The sequence below is a fragment of the Dipodomys ordii genome, unplaced genomic scaffold (assembly GCF_000151885.1).
Source record: "Dipodomys ordii isolate 6190 unplaced genomic scaffold, Dord_2.0 Scaffold15, whole genome shotgun sequence".
In the NCBI taxonomy this organism is placed as follows: domain Eukaryota; kingdom Metazoa; phylum Chordata; class Mammalia; order Rodentia; family Heteromyidae; genus Dipodomys; species Dipodomys ordii.
Genome location: NW_012267231.1, coordinates 17320786 through 17342175, shown reverse-complemented (window position 1 = coordinate 17342175; position 21390 = coordinate 17320786). Strand labels below are relative to the sequence as shown.

The window sequence follows — 21390 nt, the reverse complement described above, 5'->3', positions numbered from 1 at the left end:
CGCTCTACCACTTGAGCCACAGCGCCACTTCCGGTTTTCTGGTGGTTTATTGGAGATGAGAGTCTCACGGTCTCTCCTGCCCGGGCTGGCTTTGAATCGCGATCTTCAGATCTCAGCCTCCTGAGTAGCTGGGATGACAGGCGTGAGCCACCAGCGCGGGGCTACCTTTTCTTTTTCAGCATTTTTACTGAGTTATAATTCACATGTCATCAAAGGCTGCGGGAAGTTTCGACATGTTCTCTCCACTGGCATCTGTCTTTCGGAATTTGTCCTATGGCTTACTCCCAGCCTCAAAGGGGACTAGCATAGTTGTTAGTCTAGGCATCTGGGCATACTGCCTCAAACTAAGGACTCTACCACTGTGAAAAACACGAAGAAACAGCCAGGCCCCAATGGTCCCAACCTGGCATCCCGGCTACTCAGGAGGCTGAGATCTGAGGATCGCAGTTCAAAGCCAGCCCCGGCCAGCAAAGTCCGTGAGACTCCTATCTCCAGTGAACCCCCAGAAAACCGAAAGTGACGCTGTGGCTCAAGTGGTAGAGCGCTCGCCTTGAGTTGAAGAGCTGAGGGACAGCGCCCAGGCCCTGAGTTCAAGCCCCACGACTGACCAAAAGAAAAAGAAGAAACAGATCTTGGGGACCCCCTGGACACAGCCCTCAGGGGGCATGCTCCTCCCAGGGAAGGGGGGGGCTTGGGAGCTGTTGCCAAGCACTGGGCAGACCCCGCCCCACCCCTGCCCAGTGCTGCCCAAATCCCACCACAGCCCGTCCTCACCACAGCTGGCCCTGTCTTCCAGCCTACGTCTTGCCAGTCAAGGTAGAGATGGAGGCCGTCATCCAGCAATACGAGAAGGCCAAGGTCATCCAGGACGAGCAGCTGGAGAGACTGACGCAGATCTGTCAGGAGCAAGGGGTAACGGGTTCCTTCCTGTCCCAGCCTTCCTAGCAACTAAAAGACACCAGGGTTCAGGGGGCCAGAGCACAGAGAAGCCCCTTCAGCCCATGGTCTGACTCCTGGGGACCCAGAGAAAGAGGGGAGCCCCTCTCCTGTCACTCACGCCAGGCCTGCGTTCAGCCCTGACTCCTAAACCACAGGCCTGAGCATTGCACCCCAGCAATCCCTCAGTGGGGTCCCTCAAATGAGGGGTGGACAGTGCCATACGTGGAGCGCTATGGGGCTCCGCTGTGTGCCAGTCCCACTCAGGATGCGCATGTCCAGCAAAAGCCCTGATTCAAAGCAATGAAGAAGCCAGGCACCAGTGGCTCACGCCTATCACCCTAGTTACTCAAAAGGCTGAGATCTGAGGATTAAGGTTCAAAGCCAGCCGGGGCAGGAAAGTCCCTGAGACTCTTATCTCCAGTTAATCACCAGAAAACCAGAAGTGGTGCTGTGGCTCAAGTGGTAGAGGCTAGCCTTGAGCTGAAGAGCTGAGGGACAGCGCCCAGGCCCAGAGTTCAAGCCCCACGACTGACAAAGAGAAAGAAAAGAAAGAAAGAAAGCTCTGGGAAAGCCAGGCCCTATGGCTCACACCTCTAATCCCAGCTACTCAGGAGGCTGAGATCTGAGGATCATGGTTCAAAGCCAGCCTGCCCCAGGCAGGAAAATCCATGAGATTCTTATCTCCAATGAGCCACCAAAAAGTTGGAAGTGGAGGTATGGCTCAAGTAAGAGGACACCAGCCCGCATTAAAAAGAAAAAAAAAAGCTAAAGGACAGTGCTCAGGTGCTGAGGTTGAGCCCCAGGAGCAACCCAAAGACAAAACAAAAGAACTCTGGAGGAAGTACTTGGCAGGCTTTGCGCAGCTCTCAGTGGCGCAGGCCCGGCCCAGCGCTCTGGTCACGGGGGGGGGGGGGGTCGTCTTGGTAGCTGTGAGTCCAGTGTCCCCCACAGCCAAGAGTCAAGGGGGGGAGGATGCCACCACACAGTGATCTGGGAACTGTCCCCAGAAGGGACACACACGTGCGCACACACACAGACACAAATACAGACCCACAGACACACATATTGTTCAAAAACCAGACACTTGGACTCCCTTCCCTGCCCCCTCTCTCTGTCTCTCCTGTCTCTCTTCTCTCCCTCTCTGTCCTGGGGCTTGAACTTGGGGCCTGGGCACTGTCCCTGAGCTTTTTGTTCAAGGCTAGCTCTCTACCACGTGAGCCACAGCACCACTTCCGGTTTTCTGGCAGTTCATTGAAGAGCAGAGTCTCATGGGATTTTTCTGCCCAAGTTGGCTTTGAACCTCGATCCCCACATCTCAGCCTCCTGAGTAGCTAGGATAACAAGTGTGAGCCGCCTGTCATGTTGGTAGATCTTTTTGGTCCATCTTTCTGGCTGCTGCTGGGGGTGGGCAGAAGAGGGGACTTATGGGGGCTTGAAGCACCCCCCTGGGTGACTGTGGGACAAAAGAGAAAGGGTAGTTACGAAAATCGCCCCCAAACTGGCTGACCAATGATCAAGTGGTCTCAAGCCACTGGCTAACAAGAAGACAGGCAGACAAGGCTGCATCTGCCGCCTTTAGTCCCAGCCATGCAGGAGGACACGCCCACTCTGTGACTGCTGCCTCTTCCCTAGGTCTGGGCCGCAGGGCCCAGAGCAAACCATGCTGGCACACCACCCACGGTTCCTGCCAGGACCCGGTCCCGGATCCCAGGCTCCTGCAGTGAGAACTCAAGCCATTGGTCACGGTAGCCTCCCTGGGGGGGGGCAGGGGGCCCAAGGGAAGTTCCCCCTGATTTGGCACACAAAAGACCCACCCATAAATAAAGACACGGTCCCTCCTGGAGACACATCTGGAAAAGAAATGTGCGGAGCTAAAGCATTTTAATTTAAAACGCACCTGACGCATGTCATCTTCAAACAGCCAGAAGGACAGATGGCTGGAACCCCGGCAGCCTTGGGGAGGGTAGGAGGTGATCTGAAAAGAGCCGGTTATTTATAAGACTTCTGTAGAGAAATCAAGAAAGTCTATGTCCAAAGCTGGGTGCCCACACCCTAGGGGGACAGAGAGACACAGCCTTTCCAGACTTAGTCTGGGCAGAGATTCAAGACTTAACTGGAGCTGGGGCACTGGTAGCTCACACCTGCCATCCTAGCTACTCAGGAGGCTGAGATCTGAGGATCATGGTTCAAAGCCAGCCCAGGCAGGAAAGTCTGTAAGACTCTTATGTCCAATGAACCACCAAAAAAAGCCAGAAGTAGAACTGTGGCTCCAAGTGGTACAGAACTAGCTTTGAGCACAAAAGCTCAGGGACAGCCTCCAGGCTCTGAGTTCAAGCCCTGGGACTAACAGCAACAACAACAAAAAATCTGCCATGACAGGAGTCTGATGCTCCTAACAGTGCCAATCTAGCAGGAGGCCCAGTCCCCCAAGACGGTTCATCCTGAAGGAACAGGTAACACTCTTACCCCAAGCACTAGGCATTTCTGTGGCAAAGGTAGAGCAGATGACATGCTGCTACCCCCGCTCGGGTCCCAGAGCCTTGGAGATTCAGGGAGGCCACACTGGGAACTAAGTGCCCTCCGATTCCAGCCTGGCCTGGCTCCCAACCTAGTTTCCAACATCCTGAAGAAACCCAGAAACTTTGCCCACATCCCTCCCCTGTGAGAATGGGCGTACAGCTGGAAGACGGGGCCAAAGGGCAAGAAGGAAGAAGAACACATCAGGAAAGGGACTTCCTGTCCTAACTCTGGGCGTCCGCTTACTCTGAAAAAGTTCCTTCTTTCCCACCCTCAAAGCCCTGGCTCAGCACAACAGCCTTTGTTACTCAGATTAGTCAGGAATCACTAGAAGGCTGCGCACCAGTGGCTCACGCCTGTCATCCTAGCTACTCAGGAGGCTGCGATCTGAGGATCAAGGTTCAAAGCCAGCCTGTCAGGAAAGTCTGAGAGACTCTTATCTCCAATAAACCACCAGAAAACCGGAAGTGGTGTTGTGACTCAAAGTGGTAGAGAGCTCGCCTTGAGCAAAAGAGCTCAGGGACAGTGCCCAGGCCCTGAGTTCAAGCTCTGGGACTAACCAAAAAGAAGAAGAAAGGAGGAAGAGGAGGAGGAGAAGTGATGTTTATTATTATTATTATTATTTTCCCAAAATGTGAGAAGTGATTTGTAAAACAGCCTAGAATGTTCCTGACAAACCTATTTTTCTATTGAGCCAATAGCCACCAGAGGAATTTGTTTCCGTATACTTTGCCATCTCTTAAATGCACGGCCATCCCCCAGCCATCTTCACGATGAACCGAGAGGGGTCAAGATCAATTTCCTCTTCGCCTCACCCCTACATCATTCCTTTGCAACCGTCTCCTGACGCTGTGTGTGTGTGTGTGTGTGTGTGTGTTACTAACAATGGCAAAACTAATGGAAATCAACATTGGCTGCCCTCCCAAATGGGAGCCGGTTGTGCAGGCCGGACCACCTGTCCCGGCTGCATTAAGAGGCCGGAACAGAACTGATTGCTCCACGCCATCAAGCTTCTGGCCAGAGTGGGCATCGATTAGGCCAAGGTCAGTGTCAAGAGGCGCTGCGCAGAGACCATTAAAGGCTGGGAGCAGCGCTGGGCGTGGCCTCACCAGGGACACACATTAAGAGCCCCGCCCACCCCAGGGCGGGCTTGCTTCAGTAATGCGCTCTCAGCAGCCTGATTGGAAATACTTAGCTAATGCCTTGCGTCAGTGGGGCTGGGATTGCACTTGGCTCTTCCATCCTCTGGGGAGGGTGTTTTGTTTTTCTTTTTCCTAAGTGCAACAGACCTGTTTGCCGTGGAAGATTTGCTCCGTTGTGTCTCACAGTGGCTGACAGAACCGCACCCCCCCACGCCCCCCACCAGAACCTGAGGGCTAGGGGGTTTCTTCTGTTTTTGGCTACAGGGTTGGTGAGGTGTGGAGTTTTGATATGTTGTTGTTGTCCTGTTGAAAAGTATCACACTATCCTGAATCTGCATAGCTGATGTTTTTCAGTGGATTTGTAATATTTGGGGGGAAAGGAGTGGTGATTATTTTTCTTTTTTTGTACCAGGACCAACCAGCACTTGGGGCGCTGTCCCTCAGCTCTTCAGCTCCAGGCAAGTGCTCTACTACTTGAGTCACAGCACTACTGGCCGTTTTCTGGTGGTTTACTGGAGATAAGAGTCTCCTAGACTTTTCTGCCCAGGCTGGCTTTGTACCACGATCCTCAGATCTCAGCCTCCTGAGTAGCTAGGATGACAGGCGTGAGCCACCAGCGCCTAGCTTTGGATATTTTTATAGATCTCTCTTTGAGTGCTTTTACTCTGTCCAGTCTTCAATTTTAGGTATTGTCTAATAAGGTTCTGCAAGTGTGACTTGATTTCCACTGGCAGATTCTAATTCTTTGCTAGAAATGCAGCATCCATAGCCTGATATAGTGATCCTAGCTACTCAGGAGGCAGCATGGGAGGATCGAGGTTTAAGGCCACTCCAGGCAAGAAGTTAGAGAGACTCCATCTCAACCAAGAAAAGACCAGGTACAGTGGTATGTACCCGTCTTCCCATCAGTATGGAAAGCCGTACATAAGAGGATTATACTCTATACCAGCCCAAGAAAAAGCGTGAGATCTTATTGCAAAAATAAGTATAAATTAGTCTGAGAAGTTGGCTCAGGTAGGAAGAGTACCTGCCTATCAAGCACAAGGTCCTGAGTTCAAATCCCCAGTACTAGCCAAAAATCAAAATCCTTTTTTTTTTTTGGTCGTGGGGCTTGAACTCTGGGCCTGGGCACTGTCCCTCAGCTCTTCAGCTCAAGGCTAGCGCTCCACCACTTGAGCCACAGCGCCACTTCCAGTTTTCTAAGTGGTTTATTGGAGATAAGAGTTGCATGGACTTTCCTGCCCGGGCTTTGAACCTCTCAGATCTCAGCCTCCTGAGTAGCTAGGATTACAGACCTTGTTTTCTTTTTTAATAGTATTTTTATTAATTCATTTTTAATTTTTATTCTTATAAAGGCAATGTACAGAGGCATTATAGTTACACAGTAAGTCTGTTCTTTTTGAGATAGTTTCACTAAGTACCTCAGGCTGGCCTCAAGCTTTAGATCTTCCTGCTTCCGTCTCCTGAGAGCTGAGATTACAGGCATGCGCTACCCTGTCCAGCTCATGTTCTCCACCATATTATACATTGTGATTGAAGGCTTTATCGGTTCACACCAATATTTACAAGGTCAGTTTGCACTAACTGCTTTATGTCCCCATCACTGACCACTTTTCCCTGCTCATTTGCACAACTAGCACATCTTACTGCATGTCATACATTGTTGATGCTTTATAGACATTCTGAGTTGAGTTATCTTTCTCAGGCCTTAGGGAAAACCATGTTTCATGCCCATATCAAGACTTAGTACTAGGGCTTGAACTAAGGGCCTAGCATTCTCTTTTAGCTTTTTCACGCAAGGCTGGCACTCTACCATGTGAGCCACCCCTCCACTTCCAGCTTTTTGCCGATTCATTGGAGATAAGAGTCTCATGGATTTTCCTGTCTAAGCTGGAGCCTCAGATCTCAGTCTCCTGGGTAGCTCAGATAATAGGTGTGGGCCACCAGCATCCAGGGGTCCTCAAAGTTTTTGAATCTCAAAATGAATAACAGAATTAGAACATGTCTCTCTTGCCCCAGCAGCTTTGCCTGACTTATGAATGAATGAGCAGGAAAACATCTACTTACTTGGGCTTTACATCTTTGGGGGAGGGGCACTGGGGCTTGAACTCTGGGCCTGGGCTCTGTCCCTTTGCTCAAGACTTGAGCCACAGCACTACTTCTGGCTTTTTCAAGTAGTTTATTGAAGAGTCTCACGGAGTTTCCTGCCTGGGCTGGCTTTGAACCATGATCCTCAGAGCTCAGTCTCCTGAGTAGCTAGAATGACTGACACAAACCACTGGTGCCCGGCTTAGGCTTTATATCTTTTAGTTCAAAACTTCTTGCCGTGTCCCTGGCTGCTCCCGTCTGGGCCGGGTCTGGTCTCCAGCTGTCTGGCTTGAATTCCAGTGGGACTCCCTGGGGCTTCTCCAGATCGATTACAAGCCATCAATAATGCATCCTTCAGAGTGGCCCAAGAAACCATTAGCTGGGCCTGCAGCCCAGACGCGTGGCCTTGGAGAAAGAGGGCTGGGTATGTCCAAGAGAGGCTTGGGGTGTGGGGCAGTGTGGGGGGGATCACAAGCTGTGGGTGGAGTTAGACTCAGTCAGAAACTACAGGCTAACTTGGTTTCACCTAGTCATTAACTCTGTGGGGTATCTTGTCCCTCCCCGCCCCCCCACCCCCAGCCTTTTTGCAGATTCTGTGCTCTTGGTGTATGGAGAGCCTTGCTGGCTTGTGAGGATGCATTCTGGGCCTGGCCTTCAACCTGTGTGGTATTTCCTTGGTAGCCTGGAATCAGCCTTGATAAGGCTGGTGTCCTGCAAAGAGCAGCCTACACTTGGAGACAGGCCTTGTTTTACTGATTCACCACTAGGGGGCGGAAGAGAAGGAAACAGAACGTGTGTGCGTGTGTGTGTGTGTGTGTGTGTGTGTGTGTGCGTGTGCTCTGGGACTGGGACCTGAACTCGGGGCCTTGTGCTCTTGCTTAGTGTATTTGCCCAAGGCTGGTGCTCCACCATTTGAATCACACTTCTAGCTTTTTGCTGGGACATTGAAGGTAAGAATCTCATGGATGGGTCTTTCTGGGGATGTCTTTGAACTGGGATATTCAGATCTTAGCCTCCTGAGCAGCTAGGATTACAGGCGTGAGCCACAGTAAAGATCCATGGATATTTTTGTGATCCTCCCTTCCACCCCCACGGCCACTAAAGCAATAGAAAAGGAAGAAAAACAAATGCTCCCGATTAAGTGACCGTGTTAAGTCCTGTAGGCCAGGAGGGACCCAGGAACGTGGAAAAATAGGAAAATGGCACTGGATTGAGTGGGATCAGAGTTTTGTTTTCTATACTGTTTTTGGTCGGTCTTGGGGCTTGAACTCAGGGCCTGGGTGCTGTCCCTCAAGCTCTTGAGTTCAAGGTTGCACTGAGCCACAGCTCCACTTCCCTTTTCTAATGGTTCTTTGGAGATAAGAGTCTCACAGCCTTTCCTGCGTGGGCTGGCTTTGAACTGTGGTCCTCAAATCTCAGCCTCCTGAGTAGCTAGGATGACAGGCAAGGATCAGAGTTTTTAATGAAAGAACCTGACGAGAAAGACAGGTGATTCTTTCCACAAAACCGCCAGGGATCTGGAAGAAGGCATGTAGCACCAGGCCGCTGTTGTAGCAAGGAAGTAGAGAGGTATCTAAAATAGTATTTGAAATCCCTAGGCCCATTTCCAAGTTTGCACAACCTGGGAACCACACCCCAGCCTTCAAGGTTTGTCTTCTGGAGAAATGGGACCAGAGGCACCGAGTAAGGCCAAGGGCCAAAAGAAAAGCACAAGATTGAAACAATCAAGGATTAGCCAGGTGCCAGTGATTCATGCCTGTAATCCTAGCTACTCAGGAGGCTAGGATCTGAGGACTGGGGTTCAAAGCTGGCCCCTGCGGGAAAGCCCTTGAGACTCTGATCGCCAATTAACCACCAGAAAGCCAGAAATGCTCAAGTGGTAGAGCACTAGCCTTGAGCCCAAAGAGCTCAGGGACAGGTCCCAGGCCCTGAGTTCAAGCCCCAGGAAAGAAAGAAAGAAAGAGAGAGAGAGAGAAAGAGAGGGGAGGGAGGGAGGAAGGAAGGAAGGAAGGAAGGAAGGAAAGAAGAAAGGAAGGAAAACAAACACAGAACAAATCTGGTGAGAGCCGGCAGGGGAAGTGGAGAGCCGTGGGCAGCCTGGGCTGGCACTGATGGAGCTGGATGCAGGGGAGGAGAGCTTGGATGTCGGGGAGAGAGGAAGAGAGGGCAGCAATGACATTAGATCCAGCCAACTCTAGGTGGAAGCTCTGGAGGTGTGCATGTGGGGACGCTGGTGCTGTGCTGCTTTGATCAAGTTAGATGGTGCAAATCCAGTGAGCCAGCCTCTGGTACTGCTGTGTGCAGGGCTGAGGTGCTGGCCACATTCTGGGGGAGGGGGAGGGGGAGGCTGGGGAGCTTCTGCCTGCCTCTCCTGTTCTCCCCGGTGCAGAAGCGATACGGTGTGCAATGCGCACTTTGAACAGGAGGTGGCAGTAAAGGCCCTGTGTCTCACATGGCACATACCAGTGCTGCAGTGTTGCATGCCAAGTGGGCCCCTAAACCGGGGTCTGGAGTGTGAACAGCCATCCCACAAACCCAAGAATAAAGCTCGACCCAATAATAATAATAATAATTATAAATCAAAATAAGAACATGCTCCATTGTTACCAGGTGAGAACTCTTATTTTACAAGGTAAGGAAGGCCAGGAAGGTGAAGGGATTTACCCAAAGCTGGGTAACTCAGGGCCTGCGCCTTAGCTTTATTCACTCAAGGCGAGCAAGCGCTCTACCACTTTGACCCACAGCACCACTTCTGGTTTTCTGGTGGCTCATTGGAGAGGAGTCTCATGGACTTTCTTACTCGGGCTGGCTTTGAACTGCAATCCTCAGATCTCAGCCTCCTGAGTAGTTAGGATTACAGGCATGAGCCACCAGCACCCAGCTCACTTCTAGCTCTTTCTTTTCCTTTTCTTTTGCCAGTCATGGGGCTTGAACTCAGGGCCTGAGCACTGTCCCTGAGCTTCTTTAGCTCAAGGCTAGCACTCTACCACTTGAGCCACAGTGCCACTTCTGGCTTTTTTCTGGGTATGTGGTACTGAGGAATCGAACGCAGGGCTTCATGCATGCTAGGCAAGCACTTTACCACTAAGCCACCTTCCCAGCCTGTCACTCCCAGCTTTTGGATGGATAGTTGGAGATACAGTTTCCTGCCTGAGCTGACTTTGAACTGTGATCTTCAGATCTGGGCCTCCCCAGAAGCTGGGGTGACAGGCACGAGCTGCCAGCGGGGCGCAGCACCCTGCTCTGGGGGCTCTCAGCCTCCCCTGACCCCTGTCTGCCCCCCAGTAGCTGAGGTTAGGCTGTGGGTCACACCCTGCCCCAAGCACACTGGCCCCGCCCTCCTCGGCGTTCAGCCCCACCCCCAGGGCATAGGCCACGCCCAGACAGCCCGCCCAAGCACATTGGCCACGCCCCCAGGTATATTGCCCACACACACTCCAGCATCCAAGTCCCGTCCCCCATACATCGGCCCCGCCCCAAAGCAAACCACGCCCCTCACTAGGCACATCCGCCACGCCCCCAGCACGCTGGTCACGCCCCTAAGCCGACCATGTCCCGCCCTCTGCCTCTCGCAGTTCGAGATCCGGCAGCTGCGCGCGCACCTGGCGCAGCAGGACCTGGACCTGGCGGCCGAGCGGGAGGCGGCGCTGCGGGCCCCACACGTGCTCAGCCAGCCGCGAGGCCGCTACCAGGTGGTGGAGGCCGGCGCGTGGGGCGAGGACACGGCGGCCGAGAGCGTCGTGGAGGAGCTGCGCCCCGCGCAAGGTGAGCCCGCGGGGCCCGGGACCCCAGATCAGGGAGGCCGAAACAGGAGGCTCGCGGTTCAGAGCCAGCCCAGGCGGCCCGCGCTGTGAACCACCAGCAAGCAGGACTGGAGCGTGGCGCGGGGGTCGGCGCAGCGGCAGCGCGTGCTCCGAGGCACCGAGCCGGGCCCGCGGGGAGCGGGGCGCTCCGCCGCCTGGGCCGCGGCCCAGCGCTTGTTTTGCTTTCGTTTCTTTTAACCATAAGGGCTCCAGATTGCTGCCCAAGCCGCTGGGGGCCTTGATCTCTCAAGTGGCTGGAGTTGCAGGTTGGAGCCAGCACACCCAGCCTGACCTTTCTGTTTTGTGGTCGGTCGTGGGGCTTGAACTCAGGGCCTGGGTGCTGTCCCTCAGCTCTGCAGCTCAAGGCGAGCGCTCTACCACTGGAGCCACAGCGCCACTTCCGGTGTCCTGGTGGTCACTGGAGATGAGTTTGGCAGACTGTCCTGCCTGGGCTGGCGTGGAACCGGGATCCTCAGAGCTCAGCCTCCTGAGCAGCTGGGATGACAGGCGGGAGCCACCGGCGTCCAGCCCAGCTTGGCTTTTTATGAAGAAACAGGTAAGGCATCAAAGGCACATCATGAATAAGCAACAGAAGATCAAGAACGTTCTTCCTGGAAAGCCACCTACCAGAATCCAAATAGGAAGTTCAGGAGTTGGGGGAAAAGGAGGCAGAACAGTCCAGAAACCTCAGCTTTCCCACAGTGGAAATGAGAAGAGGCCAGGGCCTCTAGCCCAGGCCAGGGGACGGGGGACGGGGGGAGGGGGGGACTGTGTAGATGGGAATGTTTTCCAGCCCCAAATCTCAGTTCCTCAGTCTGCCAGCTATGGTACTTCGGAGGGACTTTTGTTTTTCTGGGCATCCGTTTTGCCAGCTTTCAACTGGGAACAACTGCTGAGTCTTTGTCACAAAGCAGTTAAGAGCTCTTCACAGGGTCACGCAGCCAGGGTGCGAGGGTGCTGTGCCAGGAGCTCAATCCTAGGGTGGCTTCACCAGACCCAGCTGTTCCTCCAGCTGGGACAGCAGGATCAGAGGCGGCCCCGGTGGGCAGAGGGGATGGCTGCCACTCTCCGGCCCAAGACCTGAAATAGCATTTCTTCTAGGAGTGGATTTAACCCCCCCTCCCCCCCATCTCCCGGGATATGGGAAGAGCCATGAGAGGGGGTGGAAAGGACCCGAAGGCCATGTCTTAGACACATACTGAGGTTGATCAGCAAGGAGGGAAGATTTGTTTGGAATCATGGGGCCTCAGAGGCTGCAATTTGTGACTTCTTGGTCCTGTGTCTCAGGAGACCAGGGGATTGTGTAGTAGATCGAAGACTTACCTCACCATGGTTCAAACAGAGGGAGAGAGGAAAGGGAAGACAGACTGACAGACAGGCAAGGAACAAAATATCTCCTTCAAGGCTCGGCATTAGGGGCTCACACCTGCTATCCTAGCTTCTCAAGGAGGCTGAGGTCTGAGGATCAACATTTGAGTCCAACCAGGGAAAAAAGTCTGTGAGACTTTTTTTTTTTTGCCAGTCCTGGGGCTTGAATTCAGGGCCTGGGCACTGTCCCTGAGCTGCTTTTGCTCAAGGCTAGCACTCTACTACTTGAGCCACAGCATCACTTCTGGCTTTTTCTTTTCTTTTCTTTTTTTTTGGGGGGTCCGGTCGTGGGGCCTGAACTCTGGGCCTGGGCGCTGTCCCTGAGCTCTTCAGCTCAAGGCTAGCACTCTACCACTTGAGCCACAGTGCCATTTCCAGCTTTTTACTTTTTGCTTATGTGGTGCTGAGGAATCCAGGGCCTCATGCATGCAAGGCAAGCACTCTACCACTGAGCCACCTTCCCAGCCCTACTTCTGTTTTTTTCTGTGTATGTGGTACTGAGGAATCAAACCTAGGGCTTCAATCTACCAGGGCAAACACTTTAGCTCTAAGCCCCATTCCCAGCCTCTGTGAGAGGCTTATCTCCAATGAACCAGCAAAACTCTGGAAATGGAGGTGTGGCTCAAGTGGTAGAGCACCCACCTTAAGCAAAAAGAAGTAAAAGCTAAGTGGAAGTTCAAGGCCCTGAGTTCAAGCCCCACTACCAGCACGCGCGTGTGCACACATGCGCACATACACACTCCTCTCCTTACCATTCATCCCTGGCTGTATTCCCCGATGCCAGCTTTGCCCCTGTAAGTGCCTTCTGCAGCCTTCCTTCCCCCATTACACAGTGGCCTTCCAGAATCATCCATGTCCCCTCCTGATTTAACTTGCACTGGTTCTGTGGCCCTTAGGGAAAGGTCTAAAGTGTCTGAGTACTGGCTTGCCAGACGGAGGTGCTCAAATTGCCTTGAAGTCTGGGCTGGTGGTGGCAGGCCAGGCTTCTGGGCCATGAGCCTCTGTTCCGGGCATGTCCCCTGGCGCCCGGCGGCTGGCATCCTCAACCTCCCTTGGCGTCTCTTCGCTGGTAGACACATCCCGGGCTCTGCCTTCGTCTTCCCATGGCATCTCTCCGTGTATGTGTGTGTGTGTGTGTGTGAATTGGTGTGCAAATCCCCCCTCTTTTTATGAGGGTTTCAGTCTTGTGGGTTTGGCATCTGCCCCACTGGTAAGCGTGGCCTGACCTTGACTAGGATGGCATTCTGCCACTGGGGATTAAGATCCTCGCGTGGTAAACCTGGGAGGGACGCAGTGATTCAGCCCTAGCCGGTGACGCATGCGACCCCCAGCTGCCTCCCACCCCGGCCTCACCCTGCCTTGGCTTTCCCCCTGCGTGGAACAGCACGGCCCTTAGCTCTGAGTCTTCTGCAGCCCATTCCGTGGCTGCCCGGCCTGCCTGCCAAACTCCCTCTCACTTCTGGAAGCCAGCCCAGTGCGCGTTGAAGCGGCTTCCTGCCAGGCCAGGCTAGCGTGGGACCACGCAGCCTCGCTTCCACAGTCCGCTGCCTGGAACAGCGTCTGCAAGACTAACGATCAAAGATCAAAGCGAAGCTCTCGGTCTCCACCCTGCGCCCTGGGCATGGAGGCCGGGAGCCTCGGGTTGCTCCAGCTCCCGGGGTGGGTGTACATGTACGTGCTGGTCCTCGGGCTTGAACCTAGGGCCTGGGCACTGTCCCTCAGCTGCTTTTTGCTCATGGTGAGCGCTCTGCCGCTGGAGCCCCAGCGCCACTTCTGGCTTTTTGGCTGGCTTTGAACTGTGATCCTAGGATCTCAGTCTCCTGAGCAGCTAGGATGACAGGTTTGAGCGCTGGCACCCAGCTTTTGCTGTCTTTGGGAAGCGCTCGTTTTGCTCCCTGAGTTCCTCTTCCCAAGGCCGGTGGGAACTGGGTTCCAGTCCTGAGCACGTTGAGATCTCGTGATGCCAGAGCAGAGCATGAGCAAGGCACAGCTGGCACTGCTCTAGGGCCAAGCCCTCCCCACCCGGCCAGCCCGAAGAATGCCCGGATGCCTGCCTGCCTCCCTCCCTGCCTCCCTCCCTCCCTCCCTTCCTTCCTTCCTTCCTTCCCTCCTTCCTTCCTTTCTTCCTCCCTCCCTCCCTCCCTCCCTTCCTTTCTTCCTTCTTCCTCCCTCCTCCCTCTCTCCCTCCCTCCCTCCCTTCCTTCTTCCTCCTCCTGAAGACTGCCCAGCTTGCTTGCTTGTTTCCTCCTCCTCCTCCTCTTCCTGCAGCAGATAATTGGGGGGGGAGTTAGTCAGTGACCTCCCAGAGCCCAGCCCCAGAGACTGGGTTAGCTCCAGAGGGAGTCAACAACTGAGTTTGGAGAAGGGGAAGAAGAGGAGGAGGAGGAAGAAGCAAGCAAGCTGGGCAGTCTTCAGAAGGAGGAGCAGGAAGGAAGGAAGGAAGGGAGGGAGGGAGGAAGGAAGGAAGGAAGGAAGGAAGGAAGGAAGGAAGGAAGGAAGGAAGGAAGGAAGGGAGGGAGGAAGGAAGGAAGGAATCTAGGAAGTCTTCAGGAAGAGGACGAGGAAGAAGGAGGAAGGACCCAAGTTGAAGGCCGCAGGTGACTTGGTTGCGTGTCAGCCAGGCTTCCCAAGGTCTGTGCTGGGCCTCTGCACCCTTCTAGAAGGCACAGGAGAGGGGCTCCTCCTTTCGGGGTACCCAGCATACACCTCTGGGCACAGCTGTCCGTGTCCCTCCCCGAAGCCCCTCCCCTCCTCGACACCACCTGCTGTGTGGGATCCCTGGGGACCCCACACCGGGGACGCACCCCAACCCCATGCCCTGGGCCCCCACCCCCTGCATCACCCACCCCGAGGCCCAGGGCAGGGCTCAGGGGTGATGGACGGCCCCACGCCAGCCCCCCAGTGCGGCGTCCGGGGAGGGATGGCGGTGACAGGAGGAATTATGGGGGGACCAGTGCAGGGGCGCTGCGGGCCACTCCAGAGAGGAAGAAAAAAGGCCGCATTTGTTGCTGGCCATGACCCTCAGGTCAGCTGAGCTCTGGAACCTTCCAAGAGACAGTCCGGCCTGCAGACAGAGCATTGAGTTACAGCCGTGGAGGAGGACAGGGGTGCGGGGAGGGGCCCCCGCCACCCCAGCCCCTGCCCAGAGCCGCCAGCCATCAGACGCCCCGACCCATTTCTGTTTAGACTTGCTCCAGCACAAATCATCTTTAGAAGCTGGGCCGCATCCACAGCGCGTCTGCGCGGTCATGAATACGTCACCCCCAAATTGATTGCTCCCGGGACCTGTCAGTTGCAGCCCCTAGCCCCCAGTGACACGAATTGCGCCCTCAGAGCCAGCCTCCGTGTCCCCTCCCGCCTCACCAGGGCCCAGAGAAACCACCACACGGGGGCTCCAGCCGGAGCACCCCAAATCTACCCAGCCAGGGGCAGGGGGCTCCCCTGGCCCTGCACCCCTGGAGGCAGGTGTGTCATCGGCCCCCAAGCTCGCAAGGTGCGAGAGGCCGCTGGTCAGGCTCAGGGGAAATCTCAAGTCCACCTTGGACAAGTCACCAGCTGGCAGCAGGGCCGCACATGCGCAGGGTGACAGCCCGGGCTGGGGCGGGCCGTCCAGGGTGGGGCTGGCCGTCGTCCAGGGCGCTGTGGGGAGAGGCCATGGTGCTCAGGAACAGCCGAGGCCCAAGTACTTGACAAAGTTGATTTTCTTTTTGGTTGGTTGTGGGACTTGAACTCAGGGCCTGGGCGCTGTCCCTCAGCTCTTCAGCTTAAGGCAAGTGCTCTACCACTTGAGCCACAGCGCCACTTCCGGTTTTCTGGTGGTTCATCAGAGATAAGAGTCTCATGGACTTTGCTGCCCAGGCTGGCTTCGAACCTCCATCTTCAGATCTCAGCCTCCTGAGTAGCTGGGATGGCAGGCGTGAGCTCTGGGAGCCTGGCTCTTTTCAGCTTTTTAACTATGTAGTTGAAGAGTCTCACGGGTGTCTGCCCAGGCTGGCTTTGAACCTCGATCCTGGGATCTCCGGCTTCCCGGGGTGGCGGACAAGGCTGTGGAGGACATTGACACATATTCGAATTGTGGGTCATCGTTGTGGAGTGCGCTGGTAGCTGATGTTGGAGCAGGGCGCCGTCAGCGGGGCCCCTCCCTTAGTTCCGGCCTTCCTGCAAACCACACCTCTGACCGCAGGCATTTACAGATAAAAAAAAAAAGTCCAAAAAAGCTTTCAAGAGCCAGGCTTCTGCACGCAGCCGCTTAGTCTCCCAACGTGATGGCAGAGTGCCCGCTGGGAAACAGCTGACTTAGGTGTGTTTAGCCTCAGAAATCATCAAGGCCCAGGACCAGTGGCTCACGCCTGTCATCCCAGCCAAGCCACTCAGGAGGCTGAGATCTGAGGATCGAGGTTCAAAGCCAGCTCACACATGAAATTGGATGAGACTCTTAGTGCTAGTTAACCAGTTTAAAAAAAAAAAGTCAAAAGTAGAGCCGTGGCTCCCTAGCCTTGAGAGAAAAGAGTTAAGCAAGGTTCTGAGTTCAAATCTTGGTACCAGCACAAGAGAAAAAAAAAGAAGCAGCTAAATGCCTTGTACTGGGACATCTAAGAACTGGCCAGGCCCCGCTCAACACAGGCGCAAAGGGAAGAAAGAATAACTTACTTGAGAGCCGTCCCCATGAGCAGAGGCTATGTTCAGGGCATCCTGCTGACACTGCACTACCTAGGAACTTGTTTGATCATTTTGCTGGTCCAGGACCTGGGCGCTGTCCCTGAGCTTCTATTGCTCAAGGCTGGCGCTCTACCGCTTTGAGTCACAGCGCCACTTCTGACTTTTTCTGAGTAGTTAATTGGAGATCAGAGTCTCCTGGCCTCTTCTACCCAGGCTGGCTTTGAACCAGGATCCTCAGATCTCAATGTCCTGAGTAGCTGGGATGACAAACATAGAGCCACCAGCCACCAGCCTTTTCTTTTTTCTTTTTTGTTTGTTTTTATTGTGCCGGTCCTGGGGCTTGAACTCGGGCCCTGGGCATGGTCCCTGAGCTTCGGTGTTCAGTGCCCTGTACTCTTAACACTTGAGCCCCAGCTCCACTTCCAGCTTTTTTTGGTGATTTTACTTGGAGATAAGAATCTTCAGGATTATTCTGCCCTGAGTAGCCTCAAATCATGATCCTCAGATCTCAGCCTCGTACATAGCTAGGATGCTGGGCATGAGCCACCAGTGCCAGCTGGTCAGGACAGGAGTTTTGAACTTGCCTGTTTCTCCCTCCCTCCCTCCCTCCCTCTCTCCCTTCTCCTCTCCTCCCTTCCCTCCTCCCCCACCACCCTTCTCTGTCTCCACTTCCACAGATGCTGTCACAAACGACGACATGAACAGCTATATCAGTCAGTACTACAACGGCCCCAGCAGTGGTAAGTCCCAGGTGGGGGCTGTTGCGGGCGAACCAGGACTCAAAGGCCACCGCAGCCACCCTGACATCCAAGGATAAGCACCGTCGGCCAGGCCTTGCCTGACTGGCGCCTGCAGACCACAGCCACAGGACACAGAGCAGAAGTTGGCTCAGAGCTGGTGCTGAGGTGCCCCAGGGCTGAGCTGGCGGGGACCCGGTGGGGTGCTCTGCCGTTACCCATTAATGAGAGCTGTGCGTAGACCCTGACATGGAACAGGGCGTGTCACCCAGAATGTGTGTGACATCTCTCCCTAACCCGAGCGCCTCTTAGGTAAGCTGGGGAAGGGGGCACTCACTGAACCCCTGCAGACAGAGGCACGGACCCTGGAGAAGGCCAGCGCTTCATGATTGGTTTGTTGTGCCAATACTAGGGCTTGAACTCTGGACCTCTCTCTACCTCACGCTTGGCTTTTAACACTCCAGACTAGCCTTCTACCACTTAAGCCACAGCTCTACTGCAGGCTTATTGCTGGTTCATTGGAGATAAGAGTCTCGTGGACTTTCCTGCCCAGGCAGGCCTCAAACTCCGATCCTCAGATCTCAGCCTCCTGAGTAGGATTACGCCGTGAGCCACCCTCACCCAGCTATCTCCAGCTTTTTGTTATGTAATTGGAGATAAGAGTGGCACATATTTGCCTGCCCAGGCTGGCTTTGAACCTCGATCCTCAGGTCTCAGCCTCCTGAGTAGCTGGAATGACAGGCGTGAGCCACCGTACCTGGCAAGCCACTTGCCCTTACTTTAGTGGGAGACAGCCGTTTTAGAGACTGTCTTGTCCTTCAGGGCTTGTTTCTCTGCAACCCAGACCCAGAGGCTAAATTCCACAGGAAAGAGAAAATCTTACTTGGGGCCATGCGTCATTAATTTGGGTCCCCCCCCCCTTTAGTCTGCTAAGGCTCCGTCTGTCTGCTTGCTCTGAGCAACACTCAGTCCACTGGATTCACAGACCCCTCCCTCTGCCCGAATCTCCCTGTCCACGTTGCCAGTCCACAACTTTGGAGGGACAAACATCCTACGCAAATGCACCCGCTGTTACCCATCCCTTAAGGGGGGCATAATTAACCTTCAAAGCCCAGCTCGGGTAGCCCCAGCCCCCACAGCCCCACTAAAAACAAGTCAGGCCTCCACAGACAGGGACCGGGTCCCTGGTCCCAGCTGCCTGTGTTTTCTGAGTCCGGATAGGCCCAGGGTCCTAAATGTTGCTTTTCAGTGGCTTAAAGTAATACCGATCCATTGCGGGTGGTTTGGGATCCCGGCCCCAGATTGGCTACACTGAGGGTCCAGCAGCTAGCAGCCGCCCACTGGAACACACCCTCGGCCTGGACAAAGCACAGACTAGGGCATAAAGCCTCTGTCACCAGAAACATGAGCCACCAAATAGTGTTCAATGTCCACACCTTAGATCAGAAGTTGGGCACTGGTAGCTCACACCTGTCATCCCAGCTACTCAAGAGGCTGAGATCTGAGGATCGCGGTTCAAAGCCAGCCCGGGCAGGAAAGTCCCAGAGACTCCTATCTCCACTTAACCACCAAAAAGCTGGAAGTGGAGCTGTCGTTCCAGTGGTGTAGTGTTAGCCTTGAGCAAAAAAGCTCAGGGACAGTGCTGAGGGCCTGAGTCCAGCCCCAGAACACTCATATACTCTCTCTCTCTCTCTCTCTCTCTCTCACACACACACACACACGGAGCACAGAGATCTCCCTTGGCTCCAGGATGGGTAGTGAACCACAACTTGCCCCTGTCTGTAGCACATGCCTGTAGTCCAGGCCTGCTGTCCACCTCGGCCCACATGTGACCACAGGGTCCCCCTTTCTTGCAGACAGCGGGGTTCCAGAGCCAGCAGCGTGTGTGCTCACCACGGCCGCCATCGACGTCCACCAGCCAAACATCTCTTCAGACCTCTTCTCGGTGGACGTGCCCCTGAAGCCGGGTGACCACGGTACCTGCGCCAGCATCATCTCGGAGAGCAGTGTCCCCTCATCCCATAGCTCTGTCCCCTGGGCCCAAAGCGACAGCAGCCAGCCCCGCGGCTCCTCCACGGACTGCAGCACCGGGAAGGAAGAGCTGCTGTCGGAGCTGGGCCCGTGTCCCCAGACGCGGCCGCCGCCCTCCCGCCAGATGGCTGAGGCCACAGTCCAGGACCTGCTGTCCACCCTGACCAGGGACCTCTGCCCAGCCCAGAGGCCCTCGGACCCAGCCCCAGCTGCCCGGCCCAGCCCCGAGCTGGCCCAGCGAGTGAGTCTGTACAACCAGAAGAACCAAGATGACAAGCTGGCTGCCCACCCGCTCCCGCCGGCCATCCACCTGCTGCCCACTGCGCCTGCGCTGGAGGACAAGCTCAGAGCGCTGGAATGCACAGAGCCAAAGCTCAGGATCCTGGAGGGCTAGAGCCGGGGGTGGGGGGGAGCTCCAGGGGCGGGACAAGGGGAGACAAGCTGTCTCCAAGCTCTCTGGGGACCCCGGAGGCTTCCCCGAGGGCCACGGGTGGGGCCCCCGATTCCGCCTGGCCTTCCTCAGGGTGCTGCCAGCCTCCGGGGGAGGCTGGCCTCCTCTTCTCGTCCCATTCAGGGGAAAGGGGGGTGGTGCTCACGGCTGGATGGTGGTTTTCTTTTTTGGGGGGGTGTTTTTTTTGGGGGGGGGTTGGGTGGTTTGTGTTTGTGTTTTCGTTTTTAACGTTTTTATAAACACCAGCCTGGGGCCCCGCTTCAGCAGGGTCGAGGATGGAAGGCCAGCCCGGGCTCTTCTGTTGCCTTCACGCCTGAGGGCACCCGGGACCCCGGGGCCCAGCACTCACTGTGAGTTGGGGGCTTCCCCAGCCCCACCCCCAACCACTCCTCTCCCCCCCCTCCACCCCCCGTCCTGGTGGGCTCACCCCGTCTGCCACCCACACCCCCCGCGCCTGTCCTCACTCTGGTCATTTCAGCATGAGGCTTCTCAAAACCAAGCTGGTTTTCACATCACGTGACACGGGGGGGGGGGGGGGGGGGGGAGAGACCTGGGGGAAAAACAGCCATTTTCCCACCTCGGCTTTCATAATAAAATCAGCCACACTGAAACGTCCATCGGCCCAGGTTTTCCTTTGGTTGGCAGCCTGGGCAAAGAGGGGGAACCTTGTCACCTGCCAAGGAAGGACTGGTTATTTCAGGAGACAGTGGTCAACACAGGCCGGGCGCTGGTGTCACGCCTGTCACCCCAGCTCCTCAGGAGGCCGAGATCGGAGGATCGCAGTTTGGAGCCAGCCCTGGTAGACAAACCTGAGAGACTATTAGCTCCAATTAACCAGCAAAAAGCCAGAACTGGAGGTGTGGCTCAAATGGTAAGGCACTAGCCTTAAGAGAAAAAGAAAAAGGCAAGAAGGCAAGCCCATGGGCTGGGAAGGTGGCTTACTGACAGAGTGCTGGCCTAGCACGCATGAAGCCCTGGGTTCCATTCCTCAGCACCACATACACAGAAAAAGCCAGAAGTTCCGCTGTGGCTCAAGTGGTAGAGCGCTAGCCTTGAGCACAGGGAGGCTCAGGGACAGCGCCCAACATGAGTTCAAGCCTCAAGATTGGCAAAAAAAAAAAAAAAAAGCAAGGCCTTTAGTCCAAACCTAATACCAGCACCACATTCAGACATACTTTTTTTTTTTTTGGTCAGCTTACGTGCTGTCCCTCAGCTCTTCAGCTCAAGGCGAGCACTCTACCACTTGAGCCACAGCGCCACTTCTGGTTTTCTGTGGTTTATTGGAGATAAGAGTCTCACGGACTTTCCTGCCCAGGCTGGCTTTGAACCACGATCCTCAGATCTCAGCCTCCTGGGTAGCTAGGATGACAGGCGTGAGCTACCAACCCCTGGCTCATACATATTATATATGTGTGTGTATGTATGTATGTGTATATATATGGTTTTCAATATAATATATAAATATATATCATGTAAAAAATTTTGTCAGTTGTGGGGCTTGAACTCTGGTCCTGAGCACTGTCCCTCAGCTCTTCTGCTCAAGGCAAGTGCTCTACCACTTGAGCCATAGCACCACTTCTGGTTTTGTGATAAGAGTCTCACTGACTTTCCTGCCCAGGCTGGCTTTGAATCATGATCCTCAGATCTCAGCCTCC

The 21390-nt window shown here is 54.9% G+C and overlaps 1 protein-coding gene across 1 annotated transcript in view; it reads left to right on the top strand.

Annotated features, from left to right (window-relative positions):
- LOC105982368 (chromosome unknown open reading frame, human C15orf27) overlaps positions 1–19678 on the top strand; it is a 66096-nt gene extending 46418 nt beyond the window's left edge. The window contains exons 8-11 of the mRNA XM_013011943.1: positions 797–912; positions 10262–10451; positions 17194–17256; positions 19110–19678. Of these exons, the coding sequence (XP_012867397.1) occupies positions 797–912; positions 10262–10451; positions 17194–17256; positions 19110–19678 (938 nt within the window). The remainder of the gene's footprint in view (positions 1–796; positions 913–10261; positions 10452–17193; positions 17257–19109) is intronic.
- Positions 19679–21390: the final 1712 nt, after the last annotated feature.